This window comes from Haemaphysalis longicornis, unplaced genomic scaffold, assembly GCF_048455015.1.
Source record: "Haemaphysalis longicornis isolate Haplotype H1 unplaced genomic scaffold, Haemaphysalis longicornis Haplotype H1 scaffold_6, whole genome shotgun sequence".
Lineage (NCBI taxonomy): Eukaryota > Metazoa > Arthropoda > Arachnida > Ixodida > Ixodidae > Haemaphysalis > Haemaphysalis longicornis.
The window spans coordinates 41,659,181-41,683,870 of NW_027526407.1; the positions used below are offsets into that span (position 1 = coordinate 41,659,181).

The 24,690-nt window shown below is 47.1% G+C and overlaps 1 protein-coding gene across 8 annotated transcripts in view; it reads left to right on the plus strand.

The window, feature by feature from the left end:
* Positions 1–5,613: 5,613 nt before the first annotated feature.
* Positions 5,614–24,690, plus strand: part of LOC144142516 (uncharacterized) — a 119,136-nt gene continuing 100,059 nt past the window's right edge. For 2 of the 8 annotated variants that reach the window (XM_077674084.1, XM_077674085.1), the window contains exons 1-3: positions 5,618–5,919; positions 20,561–20,832; positions 22,830–22,928. In XM_077674084.1, coding sequence (XP_077530210.1) covers positions 20,599–20,832; positions 22,830–22,928 — 333 coding nt within the window. In that variant the 5' untranslated portion in view covers positions 5,618–5,919; positions 20,561–20,598. Of the gene's footprint in view, positions 5,920–20,560; positions 20,833–22,829; positions 22,929–24,690 lie in introns of all 8 variants that reach the window. The other 6 variants (XM_077674088.1, XM_077674089.1, XM_077674090.1 and 3 more) reach the window with 6 other exon arrangements.

The window sequence follows — 24,690 nt, forward strand, 5'->3', positions numbered from 1 at the left end:
CAACAGGAAATCATTTGAATTGTTATAAATTATTGCGTCTACACACTCATAGTTCAAGACAGGATGCGAAAATCCTACGGACGTAAAAACACATCTTAGACCTCGTTACAGGTGCAGGCCACACTTTTGAAACAAAGTAAATGCATTTGGACACGTCTCCAGCTATCCACGCTGCAGAGGCAAATTTCCACGCAACCAAAATCGCGCGCAGTGGGAGTGGAACTACCAAAACTGGAGTGAATATTAGAACTCTATATTCTCCAATCAGGCTTTTATGGTGGGCCTGGAGGCTTCGGCGCGAGGTGCAGACAAAATTACGAACACGATGACCGAATAGCACCGTAAAAAAACACTCGCACTCTTCTTTGTTTATTTAAACAAAATGTGGGTCGCCTGAGGATTTTACAATCCTCGGCAACAGGCGGTTTTTCTGTCGTTTCTGAATGAAAAAAATTATGCTTGTTGTGATACCAGTTACCGGCCGATTTCCTTCATCACGTATCTGTGCGGGTTATGCAGATATCAGTACATTTAAAATGTACACTATCAAGGCAACACAACAATGGGAGACTGTTCTGCTAAGCACCACATCGGCTCTACTATTCGCCGCACTATTCAACGCGCACTAAAAGAACACACGGGGACACTCGTTTTCCAACGCCTCGCGCGAGAACACTTCGTGCTTGACGCAAAGCTGTATGCCTCTACCCAGCGGTTTCATCTCCGTGGCCAAAAAAGGCGCCAAGAAGACGCTTTTTTACTGTATGCTTAGTCCCTCCCCAGGTTTCACGTTAGTGGAGATAGCCCGGGATTTTTTTTTTTCTTTCGTCTAGCACTTTAGTGAGGTCGCTATTTATAGTAGGTGGCCTATACTTTGTCTCGAGAGTGTTTTGAAAATCTTTTACCTAGTTGTTCGCCTTGCGTATGGCCTTTTCTGTGTAGTTCTATTCAAAATGTATACTTCAGCATGGTACCAAGGACGTCCGTGGACGTGTATACATCCCTGATATATGCTATGAAGACGACGTCTAAGACAGATGGATCATTTAACTCTACCATCAGGTATGTGTCAGCCGTAAAACTTTTGCCAAATAGTCCGTCCATCACCATGTCGTTCTCTTTTCGAAGGAACGCGCCAGCGGATGAACTCACAGTCTGACTCAAGAAACCTAAAAAACCGCTTCCTCTGATATTGTGGCGGCCTGGTATACGACTCCAGCATCTTGAGACCTATCATCGTAACAAATTCACAAATGAAAATCACCACAATTTCTTGCTGCCTTTACTACGCTTGCAACCCGCATACCGAAGATCTCTTTTAACTCCTATGCCTCCACGTCTGCTCCTGATATTTGATGCTCTGCACGTAGGCTCCAATTTACCAGCTCAACCACAGCGAACACAAATATCAGTGTGTTTGACGTAGAATCTACATGACAACCTAATCACAGTACAACACATCACACAAGCAAAACCGCGATAATCCGTTATGTTTACAGACACTCTGAGCGTCGTCGTTTACCCCCGCGCAAACAAACATGAACATGGTCTTTAACCGACTGAACCTAAAGAATAGCTGTATTCAAAATCTCGGTATATTGGAATTGTTTCGTGAACCAACAGAAACTAATAAATCGTTTTATTCAAAATCTCACTGTACAAGCACTGTTTTACGGTGCCCGCTGCGTGCGTAGAGAGCAAGACATTCCCGGTTTTACCGACGTACCGCCTATAACGAAGTCAGTTTGCTGTCCCAGAGAGTTTTCTATAACCACGGTTTGCCGTATGTGTTCAAGCGTCCCCCCCCCCCTGGCTGGCACCCTCACCATCCTGCACCAGTGCGCTCAAAATTCAAGATAATTATTCTCTCTCTCCCTCTCTCTCTCTCTCTCTCTCTCTCTCTCTCTCTCTCTCTCTCTCTCTCTCTCTCTCTCTCTCTCTCTCTCTCTCTCTCTCTCTCTCTCTCTCTCTCTCTTTCTCACTCGGAAATTGGGCTCAAAACGCGGCGGGGCGTTGGCGGTGGCGCACACTTCAACCCCGGAGGCGACACTGCGCTTGTTCTTTCCCTCAAAAATTTAAGTCCACTAGCAAACCTTGGCAACTAGACTGGAAAAAAAACTGAGACTGAACACTCTGTGAGGGATCCGAATGAATTGGGAAACAATTATGTACAACTGAAAACCTGCGACGCGTTGCCTCAGCCCCGCGTTCTCGAAGGGTCTATATATCCTCTTCCTGCTTGCAACGACGACGCGGGATCGAGTCCCCGCCGCGGCGGCCGCCTTTGTGATGGAGGCGCAAAGCAAAAAATCCCGTGTGTTGGAGATTTGGGCGCACGTCAAAGATCCGCAGGTGGTCAAAATTAATTCGTAGCCTTACGGCGGGCCTTACCATGTATACCGTGGGCATGTATACCGCCCATGTATACCGTGGGCAATATTTAAACCGCGTAATCATCATCACCAACCGATTTTGACGAGCTACTTTGCGGTCAGCTCTCGCCTTACGCTTTCGAATGGCTCCGATCTTTCTCGAACCGGTTCCGCCGCTGCTCGTTCATGCCGTCGTGTGTTGGGAGAATCGGATTGTCGACGATGGCGAATTTTGCTGCCTGCCTTCTCGCTCGCTTGGCTCTTCTCTTCCCCCACCTTGTTTCGTCTGCAGTTTACTGGGGTGGACGGTCACTTTCCCCAACTGCCGAGTTTTAGCGCTTTCTATGGAACTCTTCAAAGACACGTGGCCTAGGAGCCGTCTTGCTGTCACAGAGAGTCGACGCCAGCGCTGGGTTCTTTGCTGAATTGGCTATCGTTTTCGCAATAATACCCCCATTGTATGCTCATCAGTGAGAACTGACGCCCAACGTCGCTTAACTTTCGAGCCGTCGTCCTCAGAATTGTTCATGCCGAATCCTACAATCAACGCAGCATAAGCAAGGGAACGCCGTGCTCCCTCCACGTGTAACCTTGTTGAGGGGAAAAGGTTATTAAATGTGAATAAACATATTGCTAATTAGTATGATAACGCACCCGAACCGTTGCTTGTAAGTTACCTCCCTATACGATACTAGATAATTTCGAGTGGGTATTCCCTTATCATATAATGCGCTACAATTAGGGCCTCGCACCCTTCTGTTCCAGACGAAATGAGTGGACAGGAAGCTATGCAACGGGATACAAAGGGCACAAATAAATTAGTGCAGCGCGAAGTATTAAGCTACCGCATAGCCATATGTTTATGGAATCAAGGCTTCGACGGATGCCCTTCTGCTCACCGGGGAGGCCATTGAAGAAACATAAAAAACGGCGACCACAAAAGGAGAATAAACAATCTAATCGGGTAATGCAATGACAAGTAAAAAGAGCCGTACGTGCACCGCTTTATTGAGGAACAGTTCACATCAAATCCCCATAAAATCACTGAAAAGACTCGGAAAATATTCGATGCGTATTCATTGGTGGTAATCACTGAAGATGGGGACCGCAATGTTAGACGACCACATAGGTATTGTCACCACTGGCACCCAGGCATAGGCTGCTTAAAATACATGAAATGCGGCTGCTTCAGTAGCCATAACGTAAATCGACCGTGCAGAGCGATTTCATTTGCTTCGCGCCATGATCAGTATTACAAACGCTGTCACCCGATTTTAAAGTTCTGAACCAGCCAAAAAAAAACATTTCGTCTGCTGACAGTTGTAAGACTAGAAAGGTGTAAATTTATTTGACCGCAGAGCAAATATAGACGGAGCTTTGTCGTCCGTCGCACCAAAATCACCGCGAAGCACCAAGAAAAAAACTTGGTTAGGGAGGTCTCGGGTATGGATCCCGGCACCATTACGCCGTGAAACCGCAACCTTACCCCTGGGCCATGCCATAGGCTCTAGCGGTACGGGACTAGAAGCGGCGAGGAAACATAACATGTGAAACCGATTGGAACGAGAAGAAACGCCTCGCATGGTCGGAATCGGACCTGGGTCCATCGCGTTATGAATACGGCTTCTATCCGTTTGGGATATCAGATAATTATATAAGAGCGCAGAAGTGGTCCCGGTACGGTACCCGGTAGGCGACCGGCGCTACTGCGCGTGCGCAGAAGGGGAAAAACTGGATGTGCCCATGCGCAGATATACCGGGTACCGTACCGGGACCGTTTCTCCGCTCTGCTATAACTCTCCATCATCGCATTCCGGGAGGACAGCATTTCCCTTAGGTTCGTGGCATGGTCGTTCATTTTAGACTTGGCCCCGAATGTTAGCGCGTGCTAAAGCGACCCGCTTTGGGAAAGCTTTGAAAGCCTGAGGACGAAACGATTCGGGCCTGCCAGTCGTAGAGACGGCGAGGCCGACTCCGGCCAAGTCTGAAGTCTTAGTGTAAGGCTTTAACCGCCGGCCCATTAAAAGTTTTTTTTCCTGCCCAATCCAATCAGCGTCAAGTTCGGAAATAAATGCGATGTGCAGCAGTCGGGTCTCCGACGGAGGGAGAGGGGCCGCCAGCTCTGCTGTTCCTCCAGCTTTGCACCATTGGTGCAAGCTGCGCCAGTGTTTTTACAACTTCACTTTACATTTCAAACTGTGTAATGCGCGCGCCAAAACAAGAATTTTCACTTCATCCAGGGCAAAAGTTACTGCTTGTAATGTAATTTTCTGCTACCTAATCACGCGTTTTTTTTTTTTTTCATTTCACGACGCTTGTGATTATTATCAATATATTGGTTTCAGGTACAACACTGTGAAAGTTGGAAAATCTCTAAATAGGCGCCGGAGCCGATCGACATTTCGGATTCCTGGGGCGAGGTCTTTGAGAGGGTTATAGCAGTTACAGTGCATTGAACGTCTTTTTCCACCAAAAGTGGTCGCAACTTCACCATCTGCGAATTTAATTAACACGTCTTTAAACTTGCATTTGTAAAGAACTGCACCCTTGCACTCCGTAGAGATGGTTGACCAGTGGGGCTGCAACGTGTTTTCGGGGTTTTTTTTTTCACTCCCCTCCGATGCGCCGCTTTACTGACATGTTAGTAAGCACGAAAGCGTGTCTGTCTTCTACAAATCCTGCCAGTGTCTCTTCCGTTACTTCTGACTCCTCTCCTACCTCGTTTTTTTTTCCCCACATGCGCATCGAGTTGCGTTAGAGGTGTTTTCTGTGCACACAGGATTACCGGATGTTCATCTCGCTTAGCCAGACAAATCTTAGCTTTAAAAGTGGTGAGAGCAAGAACCCCAACCTACTGCGTTCAGTAGTCCAGAATCAAATGTTAAGCAACTAGCCTCTATGCTATCCATACTCGAATTCCTTCATACATTTTCTTGTGCTGCTGAGCCAAATGACGCTGGTTCAATTGCTGACCATGGCGGCCGGTTTTGTAAGGGAGGCGAAAAGCGAAAACGTCGTGTGTTACAGATTCCGCCACCCCTTAAATATCCCCAGCTGGTCAAAATTAATCCGGAGCCATCCACTACGGCATGCCTCATCGCCCGTGTAGCGTCGGCGCGTTAAACCTCATCGTCAATCAATATTAAACATTTCCAACTCATTTCCGAGGCACTACGTTCTCGCCTTGCTGAACTTAACTTCTTGTTTTCTATTTCGCCAGGCGTGTTATCTGTTTCCCTTTGCGACGACAGCGAGCGGCCGCTTCCTCGCTCGTATGACGAAGCCGCCGCTCAAAGTTCCGCTGCGACAAAACGCCCTTATCAAGCAGGCGTGTTCCCAAGGCAACAATCAGTCGGAGCCGCTGCTCGTTGCTCGGGCAGTGCCGATCGAGTAGCTCGCGTTCGCCGAGCTTGTGCCGCCTACTGCTGAACGAACATGGCCGACTGGGATTCATCGAAGATCACGTAACGCCTCGGGTGCCGACGTAGTCGCCAGCTGTTCCGGCGGAGAGCCTTTTGAAGAATACCGGGACATAAACAGAGTAAAGGTAAGTAACTAACGTAATAAATACGATAACGATGAGATGTTAAACTGCAATCTTTAACCTGCGAGGTTTTTTTATGTCTTCACCTTTTTCCTCGAGGTGGTGGAGAACGAAGTAGCTGAGGTTCGCTCTGTGAGAGCACTGGGCCCCGCGTTGAAGCACTTTCGCCAGCCGTCTGCTACTCCCACGGGCACCGAAGGGCAGTGTCTTTTTTAATATCCCCCATTTTGACATCTTAACACAAATGAAACTTTACGTAAGAGGCTTCGCTTCCTCGGTGACTTTCACTCTTCTGTTCCTACCTACAGTTTGGCAGGACTTTGAGGTGTTACAGAACACGCCCCACACAAGCGCCCCAGCTTCAAAACTATGAGTGAGGACTAATCTTGGTCGGATGATAAAACCTGTTGCATTGCTCGCCTCTCTGCAACCGGAGCGTTGCAGTGCACTGAAAGCCAATTCACTGTGCCAATAATTAGATCGATGTGTATATGATTTGTACTTCAGCCTCTGTCGGTGGGTGTGTGTGTGTGTGTGTGTGTGAAGGTGTATTATTACGGTACCCAGTTTAACTGCGCTAATGAACCTAAATGGTCTTGCCAGCTGTTTATAGCAAATACAACTAAAAACCTTACGGACGGTTCGCTTTTGTGAAATCGGGTATTAACTTATGTACTTAGTCCGTGTTTACTGGTGCGCATACTGAAATAAAACAAGAGGCCTACCTGAGACTTCAAGCTACCTTTGTTGCTAGAAGAAAAAGCTCCGCCATAGGCCGGCGCAAATTTTCTAATTCCGTTGCAGAGCCCCCATGTATTCATCTGTTTTTTGTTCAGCTCTGGATGGCCTACTGTTTTTGGGAACAAAACTAAAACAAAGCGATTTACTGCCTATTCAAAATATACTCCAATGCTCACCACAGCAATTGCCTATCTGGTAGGCATCTTCTTTCTTCGGTGGCTCAAATTCTAAAGGCCACAGCATATGTGTGCTTTAACCCATGCTGAAAACTCCTGTGCTGGCAGAGAAATGGTGGGCGTTTTTACAGGTGTTCGCCAAAAAAACCTGTTCCTTGTGTGAACTTGCGTGTATAGGTTTACGGCACTTCGTTGAGTGTGTTTTGAACGCAAAATGGCCATGTTCGGAACAGATATGTTCCATCTTTGTTCATTAAAGCATATAACGGTTTAAGGTACAGGGTGATCAAAAGAAATGCGAACAACGGAGTGCACAGCCTTCGATGCAGGCTACATCATCTGGCTGCAAAGTCGGCAAACTGCGCGCATGCGCAGTTATTCAAGAGCGTTTGAGAGTGTGGCCTACATTTGTGGAAAATGCTTGATCGAGAAGCGACGCCGGTCGTTTCTTTTCAGGCGCCTTTTCACGCCGCGTCGCCACTGAACAGGATGATCGTTGAAGGGCATCATGCTAGCTGCAATCAGCCTGCTGCGTGCTTGGCTCCCGGATTTAGTAGATAACAGGATGCTCAGTAGCTGCAGAGCGTAAAAAGACGTCTCAAAATACATGAGCAAACATTTCCCCTCACAGTAAGCCACGCTCTCAAATGCTCTGAAAGAACTGCGCATGCGCGCAGTTTACTGACACTGCAGCCAGGCGGTGCGGCATGCGTCGGAGGCTGTGTGCTTGGTTGTTCGCATTTGTTTTAATCCCCCTCCTCACCCATTACCAGCGCCTTCAAATCGCAACACATCGCGCTGAATGGTGTTCGCGAGAACGACGTTACCGAGTGCTGTGCACAATCCATGTTTTCAGGGGGACCATACGGCAGGCAGAAAGCAACTTCCTTAAAAAAAAAAAAAAACCAACGGAATGAAGAAAGTACGGGTTTTCACAACGAACGAAACCGCCGCTCATCATTTCTTGGCTTAGATCAGGAACGTAATCTTTGCGCTCAGAATGCACGCCCTCATAGAGGCTGCTTTCTTGCTGCCCTCATCATAACGTGTCCAGCAGTCTCGTTATCGGCACAATCGTAGATAGCGGTGCTCCGCTTGCGATTTTGCCGCATGGGGCGATTGTGGCCGTACTATCCGCCAGCTTGTTGCGCACAACCTTTAGCCATTTTTAATGGAATGCAACGGCTCCCCCAGGTCACTTTTTTAAGTGCGAATGCACTTTATAAGCGACCCCAAACCATCCACCGCCGGCGGCGGCGGCGGCGTCCGCAGTGCTCCTCTATATTTAAAAAAGAAACAGCATCCGGCGCCAGGTTTCCATCCGAGGACTTTGCGGGCTGCAGCCCGACGCTCTACCGAATAAGCCACGGACGCGACGCAAATATCGGTGTCAGTAACGCGCCTTATATCTTTAATGCATTCAAACTACGTCGTCAGCGGCGTGCGTTGGCGACTCAGCGGCGTTATAGCGGCTTGATAACTGCGTGGTGTACACGTGATACTACAAACCCGATGGAAGAGATGGAAGAGAAGGCGGCGAGGCGGTGGGCTGCGGGGCCCGAGCGCAAGCGCCGCAAGCGGGCCGACAACCGTGCATTCGCACTTTCACATTCTCCCCCTCGGGGAAATGCGGGGGAATTTTTTGGCTTTGGAGATAGCCTCGAAAATCTCAAGTGTGTTCAGCAGATTCAAACTTCTAGCATGGCCGAGAACGAGACCGCTTGCGCTGCTGAGCACGAGGACGCGGGTTCGAGTCCCAGCCGCGGCGGCCGCTCTTCTGATGGAGGTGAAAATCAAAAACGCCCGTGTGTACGAGATTTCCCCGTACGTTAAAGATCCTCAGGTGGTCAAAATTATTCCGGAGCCCTCCACTACGGCGCGCCTCATCGCTTGCGTTGCATCGGCGCGTTAAACCCTACAATCAATCAATCAGAACGAGACTGCAGATCAAATGGCCACTGCTGCTACACTCTTCAATACAGTAGACATAACAACAGTACCGTACATTGGCATGAAGCCACACATCAGACACCAACTTCGCAACACATGACAAGCGCACTGGAGTGAACAGACAGATAACAAGTTGCATGCAATAAAACCTCACTTGCGACCATACACCACTGACACACCATACAGATACACAGAAGGCGGCCCTGTTAGGCTACGAATATGGCAGACATGCGTCTTCAAGGCTCTTCAAGACCTCTGTGTAGCAGGTGTGGATAGGCCCTACCCGTAGTTGGCATACCCATTCAAAGCAAGGCACTCCATACCACACGACGCAAACATTTTCCTGTACTGTACGGACAACACATCCCCCTACAACCATCACACTTCTTCGCCGACAACCCAATGTTTTCTATTAAGCGTGTTTGTAATTTTTTGTCAGATGTCAATTTTTTACGGCTTCTTTCATATCATGCATAATCATCCTGGCCCTATACACCAGCCGTCTTCGTGGATTTTAAGCAGCTTCACACTTGTTTTTACTGAGATAATTTAGCATTTAATTGTGCATCTGTGGCATCATCAAATAACTTTGTCTTTGGCACTCTTTGCCCTTGTTGGCCTTGCGCAATTAAACCCAAACCATCAATCAATCAGATTCAAACCAGGGGCATCAACACAGTACCGTCGGTTCTCTATAACGCTCGAACGGCGTGCTCCAGTCTGTGCCGGAGACTTCTAGTGATAGCGCCTGGTTTGAGACCGGTACGACCAGTATAAGCGCCATTGCTCTGTGCCTTCTGGCTGCGCCCGTCTCCTTGGCTTTCGCACCTTCTTTCGCCGGGAGAAGCGCTGCCTGCGCTGCCCGGCCGGGAAACAAAAGCGGGGATAACCGCTTTATCGCGCTGCGCGATTTTCCCATCTGCAACCCGGTTACAGCGAACTGTAATATGCGCCGCCATCAGTTCGATATATCCAATAATTTGTTATAGCCGAACCCGTCTATAAGGAGTTTTTTGTTGCGAGTTTGCAATAAGCGGACCCCCCCCCCCCCCCTGCCACTCCCACTTAACGAAACGAACACATAAGGTATGCCATTACCTTGCGCAAAAAAATCCATTTATTGCATGCGATAAAGCTTCTTTCCACCTTGGGGATTTTTGTTTTCACTTTCGTTTTGGCGGCACCACCTAGCACCGCATTCTCTACACGAGACATCGTTTGCACCAGTTCAAGTCCGGGTCCTGCAATATCGAAGCAATGTTGGCTAAGAACATCGGCTGGCAAAAGCGCTTCATAAAGCGTCGGGCGGCTTTACGTTGTGACATCCTCAGTCTCTTCAGTGCTTTCAGGATCACCATCTGCCATGACATCGGCGATGGTGTGTGCGCTCGAGGGGCTCACAATGACGGCAACTTCGTCGTCAATACTCAGGAAAACCCTTAAGGACACTCCTTTCGGTCCAGCATTTGGAACGTTGGCGAGCTCATCGCGCAGTTCGCCGATGATGCCGTCTTGGTCCGGACTCGATGGCTGGATGGGCTCCGTCGTGAATCCCATGAGACGGAAACAGTTACTGAATGTGTCGGGTGTCATGTCGATCTATGCGAGGCTCAACATCTCAGTCATGACCAAGCAGCACCCCAATCGCCCCTCCGAGAAAATGCATTTCGGTGGCAATTGTAGGCGCGCCGAGTTCGATATATCCGACGTGAACTTCGTTATAAGAAATATGCTTCGCATGCATTTTCGTAACAGATTGCCTTTTGTTCGATATATAGCGTAATTCGGTCTATCCGGGTTCGTTATAATCTGCTTTGACTGTATAGCTTCGGCACGAAGCGGTTCGCTGCATCACCGTTCTGCCAAAACGCTGCAAAGGTATCACGTGGGATCTCCTACTCGTAAGGCCGAGAACGTGGATTGGTATAAACAGGCAATTCAGGTTCTTTCGAGCTTCCACATTCTTGTTGGTCTCGGCCGTTAAATGTGTGCGTGGAAAACGTGTCACGTGTATGTCTGCCGTTAAGCAACTCAAGCCGACCGGGCGCACTCATGCGGACTTTATTTTGCTTTGTGCGAACTTAATTTATTTTCTGTCATTTCTGCTGCCATATTCTGTGCAGTTATATCGTTCTCAATAAATCCCTGTAAATGCAGTACGTTTTGAGTTCTTTATTTAAGCAGTCTATGTGGGAAAACGAACAACAATCGCCGAAAACGCATTGCTGGCTGTGTTCATGAGTGACTAGATATCGTTCGATGACGCGTCTTGCACGATGGGTGCTGTGGCGTTGGCCCGTCGGCAGTGACGTGCGAGGCCGAACGCGGAAACCGGATAATGGTGCACGCGATAATCATGCCGCGTATTGGCAGAACGATGGTGCGGTGAACAGCTGTGCGCCAAAGCTATAAATGCAGACGGAAACTCTCGCACCGCGCGAAGGCGGGTAATCTCCACTTTTGTTCCCGGCCGGCCTCGTAGGGAGCGGTTCTCCCTTCGAAAGAAGGCGCGGAAGCCAGGCAACGGGCGCAGTCAGAAGCGGCAGAGCCACTAGCGAAATAAAACTAATTTTCTTATGTTGCTTCTGATCACTGGACCTGAATTGGGGGTTAGAATTAACAGACTAGGCAGAGCCGTTAGAGTTAAATCGTTGATTCAAATGTGGCGAAATAATAATCAGGCCATAATTTATTCCGATATGAGTACGAAAAAATATCACTATGTGTGGCTAAATGAAGGTTACCGCATCCCTCCAGGCCAGGAGCCGCCGTGCATTGCCGGCACCATAAAGTCAAGTCACTTGCATGCAGCATATACGACGGAGCATGCTTTTGAACATCCAAGAGAAGTAAAGAACTGAGCGCTAGCTGCTTGCTTCACACATACCTGTCACAGTAACTTCGAGTTATTGCGTGCACTACTCTTCAGCTTATACATCGATTTTTTCCAGGAAGTGCGGCTGAAAATTAATTCCAATCCCTTCGCTCACACGTTACCATTGTCAAGCCCAATGTTGTGGGCATCATTTCTACCCTATTGCAAATTTTGGGGCACCGTATTAGGAGACTACAGGGATCAGCGAACCCGTAGCTGACGTATTTCTAAATTTTGCATGCGATGGAATAGCGGAAGCGTGCATTTACGCGGAATGTCGTGTTGGAGATCTAGAGAACACAAGAAGCAGGTGCAGAAAACGGTGACTGCGCTTTATTTGTTGCATTTATTTTTTATTGAGGCAGTGGCAGAGGCAAAAAAATATTAACGTGGTCGAGATTTCGACGAGTGTTAAAGGTCCCGAGGTGGTCAAAATTAACCCGGAGCCTTTTACTACGGCGCGCCTCATCGCCTCGGTAGCGTCGGCGCGTTAAACCCCGCAATCAACCAATCAGAAAGTAGCAACCTAAATGAAAGGTGCAATCTACCAGCAAGAGATAAAAAACGATGTTTATCACTGTCTTTTTTCCAATTCTGCAGACAATGCGCCATTGGTGGGAAAAATAAATGACAGCGCCATCTTCGTTTGCACTTCGAACAGCTCGTTTGGGACCTGTGTTCTTTATAAGGGAGCTCAAAGATGTTTGAACTCTTGCTGAAGTCCGCAACAGGAAAAACAACGGACTGGGTACATTTTATCTGGACGAAATATTGTGCATCAAAACACCCAGCCTTATGATGCACTGGAACAACTTGCCCTGTGACATTGTATCGGTTATACCTAATGATTCGTTCTTTTCGAAGTTGGTGTAACGCGTTTGGTTGCTTTGAGTGTTTTTCTATTGGCGTTCTATGAACCTAACGATTTTATAGGTGCTTATTTGTGGTGCATGTCTGCATTGTACAGATGTTTTATGCGCTTGCAATGATGTAAGGCCGGTGTGCGGCTGACTGCAACCCTGTGTTATTTTGTTGTGTTCTTTCCCCCCCCCCCCCTACTGTAATGCCCCTGTCGCTGTGGGTATCAGATAAATAAATAAATAAATAAATAAAAAATAAACAAAAAATAAACAAATAAATAAATAAATAAATAAATAAGAAACATAGCACCGGTCGGTCTCGAGTACTTCACCTAGCTTGCGCGTCGCGATGTGCCAGGTGGAATATCGCACTTCTCGGCCCGCTGCGGAGTGGTACCTTGTGTTAGCAGCGATCGAGGTAGGCGGGTTCGATGCCGAGTTGACTATGGTGCACACCGCCAGCGTTTCTGTGCGCCAGTGTATCTACGAAGGCAATACCTACCGCTTTTACACACTTTGTATTACGGAAATTCTGTTGCTTTCTGGCTTTCGTAGGAGATCCCGAAAACGCAAGGACAGTTTTTCACTTCAGTGGGCAAAGGTGGAATCACTCAGCTACCTTGACTGAGACCCATTTTAAAGCAAAGCTTTCTACCTCTACCAACCAACGGCTCCTTCGCGGCGTGCGCGGCAAGAAGCTCTCAACGCGGCTAGGGAGGGGGAGGGTGCATATCACTCACGGAGCACAGTGTAGATGGCGCGGCGAATGAGCGCTATTACCCAGCGCTCCTCGCACGCAGGTGCCTGTTCACACCGGCGGACGCGTCGGCGGGGCGGTTTTGTCGTCTACTTTAGCGACGGTTCTATTGGGCCTGTCTTGGCGCAGCTTCGCGTCTATTGCGCGCTTCTTTCGCACGGCTTGATTAACTTGTTCTACGGCACCTCCTGGGTAATCTATACCAGACGGAATTAAATGGTCGTACGGCAAAGATACGTCAAGGATTGCTTTGCAGGGCGGGAAAACCAAATGTAGAGACCACATGCAGACATCTTGCCGCTAAAGAAACGCTACCATTTCCGCACTGCTTGCCACGAATGGGACTTCGTTTTCTAAATTGAATACCAATGCGGTCGTGTTTTATAAGGTAATACAAAAGGCGAAGGAGCAACTGGTTCTGATAAATAGCACTTATAAAAGATCCCTCAGCTTTCTCGCAATTCTCAGACTTACTAAACTAACTAGTTTAAATCGGTATAACTGGCAATCACATAGCTCACATGCCGTATTGCTTCGGTGTGTGCACTTGTGTCGCGCAATGGTGTAGCCCCGAGCTAGCACATCAGAATGGCTAGGTTCTGCGGTTTCACCCTTCGAAAGACTTTCCTCTAGGTTTTCTCTCTGCCGACTGACGGCCTGGCTACAGCGGCGGCATCCGCCGCTCTAGCCCGGCCGTGGCCGACGCTGCTACGTTCGGGACGCGCCCCCGCGAATTCCACGTAACGGCTTGCAGAATTTGTCATTTCACTCTTTGTAGAGCCACGTGTGTAAATTCAACTAACGTCGCATGTGCAATTGTTGTGGATGTCGTTTAAAGCTTTGCTTTCCAACGACCGTCACAGCGTGGATTGGAGCCAATATTTTAAGTCAAAAAAAAAAGGGGGGGGGGGGCATCCGCTCTCCTCCTTCTCTAATCTGCTCTGAACAGGAAGGGGTGGTTGCGTAGACTGCACATTATGAACAGAGGCAGCGACGAACACGCTACCTTTCCTTAGTCTTACGTGGTAACAAGTTACTAGAGGCGGGTTACCGGTAACAAGTTACTCTTTCAGTAATTTCCAACTATTTACTTTAAGTTTCAGAACCTAGTAACTCACACTAACTGTTTTACACAGTAACTAACAAAAAACGGTGTTGGAGTTTCTCCCTTTTTTCTAAAAAATTACCCAACAGCAGCACTTGGTAAAGGCCGACGCACATTTTATGCTTTCCACTTTTTCGTGCTTCCTTCTTTCCCATTTACTCTCCACCTTTCATCTTTCCACAATACGGCTCCCATGGCAGTTTAGGAGAGGAAGTTGACAAGAGGATTATCTTTCCTGCACGAAACCGAGGTCGGAGGTTGGCCTTTAAAGCTATTTCTTCAACCTTTTCCTTTGTCTTGAGTTGATCTGAAAAATAAAAAATAAACTAGCAATTATACCTCCGCCGAGGGGGAGGTTGGCCTACCCTTCTATAGAAAGAGCACCGCCGAGGGCCAACCGAGAACGGTGGGGGTGAAGAACGCTTATTTTCAGTTATATTACAAAGAGGTAGCTTGGATAGAGCCAAGCTAACTCCAAATGGTACAGTTGCCCCTTCGCAATGCTAGGTGGAGCCCCTACTCGAGGCCCTATCTTTCATGACCGCTGTCCGAGCAGGCTGAACCAGGTCTTGCGATGAGGGGGGAAGGGAAGGATTTCTCCGACATGCCAATACAATGTGGTAGGTGTCACCCACCTCTCGACGTACTGACAGATGACTAAGTAAAAAAAGGATTGAAGTGTTTAATGATGGCCAGGCACAGTAGCTAATTCGTATAGAGGCAAAGAACAGTTCGCTCCTTCATCTTGCCTAGCCCCTTGATGGGGGTCAGGTATCGACGATGCTCGTCCGTGTAGTAGGCTAAGATATCTTTAAATTAAAATAGTGGATAGCTTTCTGGATGTGTGCTGGGATTACGCCAGGTGCGCGGCAGATAAGTGCGCAGGCGGCGGAGTTGGTAGGAAAACTTTTAGAGCTAGTTGGTTCATGTTTGTCGTAAATAGAGGAATATGTAGCTAAAGGAAGACGAAGGAAGACACGAAATACATAAACAGGCGTCAGTTTCGCTTTCGTGTTTGGTGACCAGGAGAAGCATTTGTCACACAACGATGTGGTTGGTGGCTGTGTCTCATATGGGTATGTTTTCGATCTTCCGACACGTGCCCGTCATCTTCTACGCACAGGACATAGTTTGGGATTTCCTGAATATCCGTTCAAGCAGAGGGCTGTGCCATTTATGGTCTGAGAAAAATGCTAACCCTTTAGTTGATAGCGAAAGCTTCACTCCCCTAGCTAGGCCCAATGTCGACGTGTGGTTTCGCAATGATATACAGACACGTTTCCAATGAATACACTGCTTATTCATCATCTTTTCTCGTTTCAGGGTGTTTTTTAAGCCTCGCCGCTTTACGAGCGACCGAAGCTAGATGTTCTTCCTTCATCGCACACGTCTCTGTGCCGCACATGGCCTCCTGGCCCTCCTCTGTGGCGCGCGCTTATCGCGGCGGCGGCAGCCTCCTCGCCTTCCTCCGCCAGGTGGCGACATGGGTTCCGCGCGCGTCTCCGTTCCCTCCTCGCCTATACCTCCCTGCCATCGGGCCGCTGCCCCGTGCCGGGCGCTCCGCCAGGTGACGACACCCGTCCCGCGCACATCCCCGTTCTCTGCTCGCCTATCTCTCGCCAGAAAGGTTGCAAGCTGGGCTAGTTGGAAAGATATTCTTGGATAAAACCAGTGCGAACTTAAAGACAAAGTAAGTGGAACACAAGTTGTATCAACGTGCTTTTGAGAGAGCATGACTTGTCATTAGAAGGCAAAATGACTGACTCACACAGCTGCATCATTCCATCTTTCCTCACATTGTACTGAGCGCCATGAATGGAAACCTAATTTTTCTGCCCCTGACATTTTATTTAGGCACCGTGCACCCAGCGAAATTGTGGAAGCGTTCCATAAAGCAGAAAGAGTACAGTAGTGTGACAGCCAAGCAAGCGTGCCTCTTCATCCCAAAGAGATTGCATACCTGCGTGGGCTTTCACTGTATCCGGTGTCTATCAGTTGCCTTATCACCGTGGCTTTTGTAAACTTGTTTCGCTCATGCGCAGTGTTTTTTATTGTTTTGTATTAAGTCTTTACGTTCACCCTTCTTGATATTAAACTTTATTTCTTAGACCAGCGGCTGTCCTTGTGTTCCACTTCCTTTGTATTTAAGTTCGCGCTGGTTTCATCCAAGAATAAGCCTATTTCTTCCCGCCATCGGGCCGCTGCTCCGGGCCGGGCACTTGCGGAAGGGGGTTTGGTTTGACCTCTCGCTCTGGTCACCCGCGAAGAGCACCCGAGGTAGCGTAGTGTAGCTGCTACTACAAAAACACCTCGGAAATCTCCAACCATCAACTCCTAAAACTACTGATGTCAACCTAATGTGCGTTCCACCAGTACTGCTTTGTAGTTGCGGTGACTTTAGCTTCCCTTGTGTCATCGGTTGTCGTCTGCATCGGCACTTAATAATAAATATGCACCCGGCTGCCTTCGAAAGTAACAAGCCTTCTATACAGGTGACAAGATCACAGAGGATGATTAAACAAAGATTCGTGTAGGCTGCCAGGCCGGCTTCAGGGCGGGGCGATCTACCAACGATCAACTGGTGGGTTTGGAATCGTACATGAAGGATACCTTCGTTCACAAACCATTCTGCGTAACGGTGTTTTTTACCTTGAGAATACTGATAACACCGCATGCGGTTACGGCATTCCCAGCCACCTGAAGTTGTTCGGTCTATCGGGTAGCATGTTCAACACACTTTCTAGCTATGTCTGAACGGACTTTTCCTGTCCAAATGGGGTCAGCACTCCCGAAGGTTCACATGCAGGAAAATGGCGTTCCCAGGGGGGAGTTTCAAACTGAACATTGTTTATAGGTCGGATTAACTAACTCCACAAGGCGTTGCAACCAACCATTTTCTGTGTAATGTGTGTAGATGATGTGCAGATATATTTTAAATCACGCAATCTGTCAATTCGCGAACGCTAAATCAAGCTTGGTGTCAACAAACTAGCTGGGTGGGCGGATAAAAACGGTTTTAAGCTGAACTCAGTAAAAGTACTTGTGTTTTCTCCAAAAGAAGTAGGTTGTAGCCAGGGCCAGACACCAAACGGTGTCAATTCCGTTCAAAAAAGAACACAAGTTCTGAGGCGTAGTTCTTGATCAAACACTCCTTTGTGCCGCTCATCAAACAAGGTAAACAAAAATATCTTAACAGTGAATATTACCAAGCTCCTGTCACATCACTCCTATGGTGCTGACAAACTTCTACTGCAGATTTTGACCAGCCTGGCAGGCTCTCTGTTGGTCTATGGGAGGGCTGTATATGAATCAGGACGAGGAACAGCATCAAAAATGCACGATCCAGTGCAGCACTTGGGGCTTCGGCTTGCGTCTGGTGCTTTCCGCACAAGCCTGGTGCAAAGCCTGTATATTGAGTGTGAAAAATTGTGCTTAGGGTACCAGCGCAAGTACGTTGATTTACTGCATGCTTTTAAAGTTTCATCAATGTACCTCTACCTTTTGAATGTGTAATGAACAATGCATCCACATCCGAAGTCTTCTTTTAAATCTTCCAGCCGTTTCGGTGCATTTCTCACTCAGGGTGAGAGCGGATGCTTTTGAACTTTGTCTCGTTTCTAAACAGCTTCAAAACATCGGTCATTGATTCTGTAGCCTCATGGCATCGTCGCTCTGTATTATCTGATTTGTCTTTTACCCAATTTGAGAAAAACGGAGTACCCAAAACTCATATTTTGCAAGATTTCATGTGTCTTCATGAGAAATACGACGCTGCGGAATTTTCAAGCGATGCGTCGAAAATTCCCACCGCGGTGTGTTGTCCCGCACACGGGCCCAATTTAAATGCATGTAACACCATGCATGTAATTACCAGCATTTTTACGGTGGAAGTATGACATATTTTTTGTTTTAAATCACGTTTTCCATGATCATATTCTTGATTCCATCATTTTAACAGATTCAGTGAGTGTCGTGCATGCATTATATCGCAAAAGTTTTCCAAAGATTATGTCGTCAATCTCGTTTTTAGGTCTTCTATGTAAGCGTACGCCTCAAACCTGCGTTTGTGTGCCGAGATTCAGGCCACGCAGGGATCGCTGGTAGCGGGGTGGCCGCTGATAGGACAGCTGCTGCTGCACTCAGGAACACAGTAGGCATAACAACTGTACCCCACAATCACCTCAAGGCGCACATTAGACAACACCTGCGTAAGGCATGGCAAACACAGTGGAGTGAACAGAGAGACATAAAACCACACTTGGGGCGATACACAACTGAATCACACGACACACAAAAGTTGCCTTAACCCTTTGATGCCCAACGTTCCTCAGGAGCAACAACTCAATATTTTTTCTCTCGCACTTTGTGGGTTTTTCGGCACTTAACACCATCTACCCGCCGCGGTGGCTCAGTGGCTAAGGCGTTGCGATGCTGAGCACGAGGTCGCGGGTTCGATTCCCGGCCGCGGCGGCCGCTTTTCTGATGGAGGCGAAAAGCTAAAACGCCCGTGTGTACGAGATTTCGACGCACGTTAAAGATCCCCAGGTGGTCAAAATTAACCCGGAGCCCTCCACTACGGCGCGCCTCATCGCCTGCGTTGCGTCGGCGCGTTAAACCCTACAATCAATCAAATCAATCAACTTAACACTATCGACAGATTAAGGATCCCGGACCTTCAAAAATTAGAGGGCAGCATGTACAGTCTTTGTCAAAATTTTGTGGGCCAGGGCGACCGTGGCCCGAGCAGGGGCGCTGCGCTTGTCGCTGTCGGCTGGTTACGCGGCTAAAGAGAGCGGGGGGAACTTTCGCGCTTCCTTTCATAGTATGGCTGGCGCGACAAGTCCAGCCTTGACGGTTTATCAGAGCAGGTGCACTTCACTTCAACGCCGGCACTTTGCGCAGCGCTTGTCGCGCCGGACACACTACAAAAGCAAGAGCAAAAGTTCCCCTCGCTCTCTAGCAGCGCAACCAGCCGACAGCTGCAAGCGCAGCGCCCCTGCTTGGCCGCGCGCCTGCTCCGGCCATGGTCGCCGTTGCCCGCAAAGTTTTAACAAAGAGTGTAGTACTTACATGTTCTAAAACAAATATTTTTACGCGTATCAGCTCACACAGCTCGCATCGAGGCCGGGTAGCTCAATGGGCTGGAGACAGCTAACCTAAATTGTGCAAGTTCGTTGTTATTACAAATGACTGCAATACAAACTTTACCTTATTGTATTCACTTGAACCATAAATCGTGGTGATCAAGGTAGCCCTCTGGTTCAATTGATGTAGGTGCAGCCAGTGCCCAGGGTTTCCCAGTGACCAGTGTATCCTAGTGTCCGCCCTAATGAACCAAATTTTTTTCTGACTTCGTATTTGTGATGTCGGAAGTCCTTTAGGATCATAAAAAAACTTCTCACATGCTTAAGCAAAAAACTTTTTGGGCATGAAAGGGTTAGCAACGTTACGGATAGGGCACACATATGTAAATCTCCCACTCACTGGATCACCGGAACCCCTGCGCAACGGGTGTGGGGAGGGCTTATCCATAACGCATATACTCATTCAATTCAAGGCACTTCACACAACACAACTGAAACACTTCCCACAATTATACAGACAACATATTCCACAACACCCATCATACGTTTTTTAAAGACGAGCCCATGTTCTCCCCAAATGGGTTTTTGAGTTTGTCACCGATGTCAAATTTTTACATCTTGACAACCTGGCGCTTTACACCAGTCATCTTCATTGCCCTTTGCTTAACTTCATACTTAATTTGTAGTGAAATACGCTATATTTACGGCCACTTCACTATTTGCCCGTAGTCCGCCCAGCGCTATAAATATCAATCATCATCATCACACTCAAGGGACCTACTAACCCATCTCTCGTAACCAATCTCTCTTGTATATGAAGGGGTTAATATGTGGAACATAGCAAACCCAACCAAACGGTTTCATTAAAATGTCTTTTCCAGTTAAGTGACTCTGATAACGAGGTTTTTCTGTAAATATAGGTTATTTATGTATGTGCAACCTACGTGCCTATACACACGTATAAGATTTCTCGAAAGTGTCGCTGCGGAGCGAGGGGTGGATAGATGTAGTCTGCTTTTTTCTCAACGCATGTTTCGAAAAACACTTCACTTGACTAATCAAAATTCAAATCCTTCGCTTTGATTTCTTTTCTCAGGTTTAGCTGTGACCAAAGCCAAAGCGGCCAAATTCGTCATGGGTGCCCTGGTGCAATACAGAGACCTCCCTGGAGGACCAACAGAGCTGCGACTCTGCGATGAGCTCAGCCGCCATTGCATGTGCACAAACTGTGGCATGCTCTCTATGTCCATGTTGCAAGACCCGAACCAGCATATGTTCTGCGAAACATGTTTGATGGATAGAAGCATCAAATACAAGAGCGACCACATCTACTGCAGCTACGAGAATCGAGAAGTCGACATCTCCGAGGTAAAGTGCTCGAATCAATAGTTTGATAGTTACAAGCAGTTGAAATATATAGATATATTTTGGCAACGTGGTAGCCAGTATAAATCAAAATGTAAGCTTCCGTCAAACTAAAAATAAAATTCTGGCATAAAGTTACGTAGAGAGATTTGGGAAATATATTTTTTTTTGCTCAATGTCGCATTTCTAGTGATATCCTTTTACATGATTAATGCAGGGAATGTTGAACCACCATTACTTCCTACGTGCAGTGAGCGCACTACGGCTACACTTCATGAGAGAGAAATGCAGGTCTTTTTACCAACCCTTAAGTATCCTTTACCACTGCGAGAATAAAATATGCCTAAAAACCAAGCTTAGACCTAGATTCAGAGCCTGTTACCTCTTTAGAACTTCAGAAGTTGTCAAGAAAACTTTCCTGATTTCAGGAACCCAATGACTAGTTAACGAGTAACAGCAGCAGATAATTCGGTTTATCACGAAAAACAAGACTGTATACCGTACGTCGTGGATAATTTTTGTAGGAGCGCCAAGTACATAACGTCCAGTTCTTCAGGCTAGCAAAACTGTGCTCGAGGCCGCCAGTAATACACAAGAAAAGAAAACGAAGTGGCCTAACGTAATTGTTTTTTTTTAACTGGAGGGACGAATAGCCTAACGTGCCAGTTTCCTACCATGTTAAACTCCTTCGTATAGTGGGGCTACCATGCTGTCATTTTCTCGTGAAGATTTCACATATCTTGCATGCTTTTTGATCAGTTGTCTGCTTAATTAGAGGTGTTTGGTAAACGTATTTTTTCTGCTTTGTTTTCTCTCCCATTCTTAGTACGCCTTTATTCTTGTCTTGCTTTTTTACCCCCTTACGTGCTACAGTGTTTAGAGTAGTCTGGAGGAACGCCTTTAGAACCAGCTTCATACGCTTATCAGCAGCGCAGATGGGAACTGACCACGGAGTTAGAAACAAGACAGAAAAATAAACTTGGCTTCGGAACGTGGCCACATAATATCAGAATCACTTGACACAGGTTGGTCTGATGCACCTGGTGAAGGGATAAGCTGCTCAGATGCCGTGATTGGCATACCACGGTGTGGTAAAATGTATCGTGGCCACAGAGCGAAAGTTGTCACCGTCTATTTCATCAACTGCCACATGCGCTTTGCTATCGGAGCCACAAATATTCGTAATACGCAGTAGTTTATATTTAAACATCTGGTCGCTCACCCGCCCCTGCCGCAATGGGCGTTTAGCCTCCTAAATATACTCTTGCTCCTTTACTGACACTAATATGTGTAGCCAAAACCTTGTATTTGGCACATGCATGTCCACGACTCAACTGAACTCCCTTAAGTTTTTGACATTCTGCGCCTACTTCCTATGAAGCAAAATAAAATAACTTACACTTGCACTACCAGTTCCAGGTATTCATAATGACTGCGCTTAAGGCTAGCACCCAACGCCACAGGCCCGTTCATAGGCCAGGTACCTTTGGTCCTACATTTTCTTACAGCCCATATGTCAGCTTGAATCAAGCAACCTGGCAGCAACATTTTTACGTCCTTGAATGCACTAGAAGGACACGGTGTTCTGTGCTTTACAATTTGGGGCGTAAATATTTGCATTCTTTTTAATGAGGGCGCCAATGTCTGCATCATTTAAGCGAACGGTAATCAGCTGCAGTCTGTGTTATTTGGCCGGTACGATGTCACTGCAACGCTTTTCACATGCAAAATTGTTTATTCATGTATTAGGCCAACAATTCCCCCATTCTGGGATTCCACAAGTGTAAACTCAAGTTTTGAATAGGAAGAACATTTTTAGCACCAAGGTCAATGTGACTGATCAAGGGAATTTTTTAAAAGGAAGCTGTGCCTAATGCTCACACGTACGCACATTTCTAATCGTAATTCTGTTTATCTTAATTGTGTTTTTTTCTGATGCGAGAACCTGTGTCCTTGTTATATTGTTCCACACGTATTTACGCACTAATGATGTTTTTCAGATGTTTGAGGCAAGCGACCTCATCACAGTGATTCGGGACCAATACGTGAAGTGTCCAAACCCGAAATGCAAGGAGTATGTTACCCTGCAGGAGCTGAAGGTGACAAGCTAGTTACATAAAGAGCTTTTGTAGTGCAAAAAGCTGCACGAAGTGCATACAAAATATACGCTTCCCTAACCGTGTGTTTTTTTGAAGTTCCTTTTTTGAAATCATGAATTCCCTTCCACATACTGATGTATCTTTGGAAAATTCTTTATACCTTCCCAGATTGAAATTGAAAATGCGTAGGCCATTTTTTCTGAGTTTTCACCCAACTAGCATGCATATTTTTATCCCGAAACGTTTATTATAAAGCGTCATTTTTCTTGTCTACACTTCTTCACTGATTTTCAGGCGTTTTCTGTGAGGACATTCTCAGAAGTCCGCAGGATTCATTCTGGCAAGCAAACTGCTAGCCTGTTTCTCCTGTGCCAACTGTATATGAACCAAAAAATTGACTTTCCATCGCTGAAATTATATTATAGGCTAGATTTGCATCAGACGCATTGCGAAAAGTAAAACGTATTTACGGTTGGTAGTTGGTGCGGCAGGTATTAATGCCGTATCGTGTTTTCTCTTTTTCCGCTTACTAGATATAAATTAAGGCTCCAGACTTCTCAGAAATGGATATATATTGAACTTGATAAGGTTAACTGCCAAATTAACCCGCATCCAAAACGTTGCAAACTTATTTCAGTGACATTTTAGATTGTTTTTATTACAAGGTGTTTTACGGTTGAAGCACCTTAGGGTCTCAAGCTGTCGAGAGAAAAACAAGAAAAGGCGTGCTTACCTGGTGCCGGGGCCTCGTTGATGACTGCGGACGAGCCCCTGGGGCGAGGCGCGGGTATTGCACCGCGTCCGCATTGGCCACTGCCCCTACCAACCTGGGGCAGACGGGAAATGCAAATTGTTTAAATCCCTTTCACGCAAGACAGGGTGCCACCACCTTAACAAGACCGCAATGGCTCCTCCCATCGACACTTCTTCGGCACCCAGTCAGGGCGCCCGGTGTGGCAAGGGTGACTTACAATATTCAAATACACTGATACACTGCGTGCTTCGCCCCTGCACCGGTTGCACGTTAGTGGAGGTGGCCTGTTCTTTCATTTTTTGTTTTAATGTTTGATTCAGGTATCCCTGGGGAATTTTTTTTCTAGCTGGAATATTGAACCAGGAATTCTGTCCATCTCAAAAGTTTTTCATCCAGAAAACAATTGCAGAAACTCTTTAGCAAGACCAGCAGCTGCTTTTCCTGCTGGAAAGCTTCACCAATTCAAGCCGGAATGCTGAAATTTCCAGCTGCCTTTTTAGCTAGAAATAGTCATTCTCTTCCCAGAATAAGCGTCATTACCAGCTGGAAATCTATTGTTTCGTGCTTCATTCCCAGTTAGAAATCATTTTTCTTGGTAGAATTACCGCACTTTTTCTAGCTTGAATCTTGTCATTCCTAACTACAATCATAACAATGTCTAGCTGAAATTCTGTAAATTCTAGGATGTTGGAAGTAGGCCTATCGGCATTGCACACCATGTGGTCGTTCAGGAACCACAAACGAATGAATGCTGGTTGTTCGGTTTTATTGCGCACAACAAAAATGTCCCGCGGGGCTGTCGGGCTTCCGGCGTATTCCTTGAGTTGAGAGGTATGAGCCCTGGAATAGTAGTATCAGAGTCCTTAAAGCCTTTCCGGTCATGAAACTTCGCCATCACGCTATGGGAGAGCTTCGTAAGCTGCCGCGCCGCGGCGCTGGTGTTGATCGGAGAGCAGCCGGGGGCGTGGTCAGAGCGCGTTTGGCAGGGAACGGACCACGGAGTGAGAT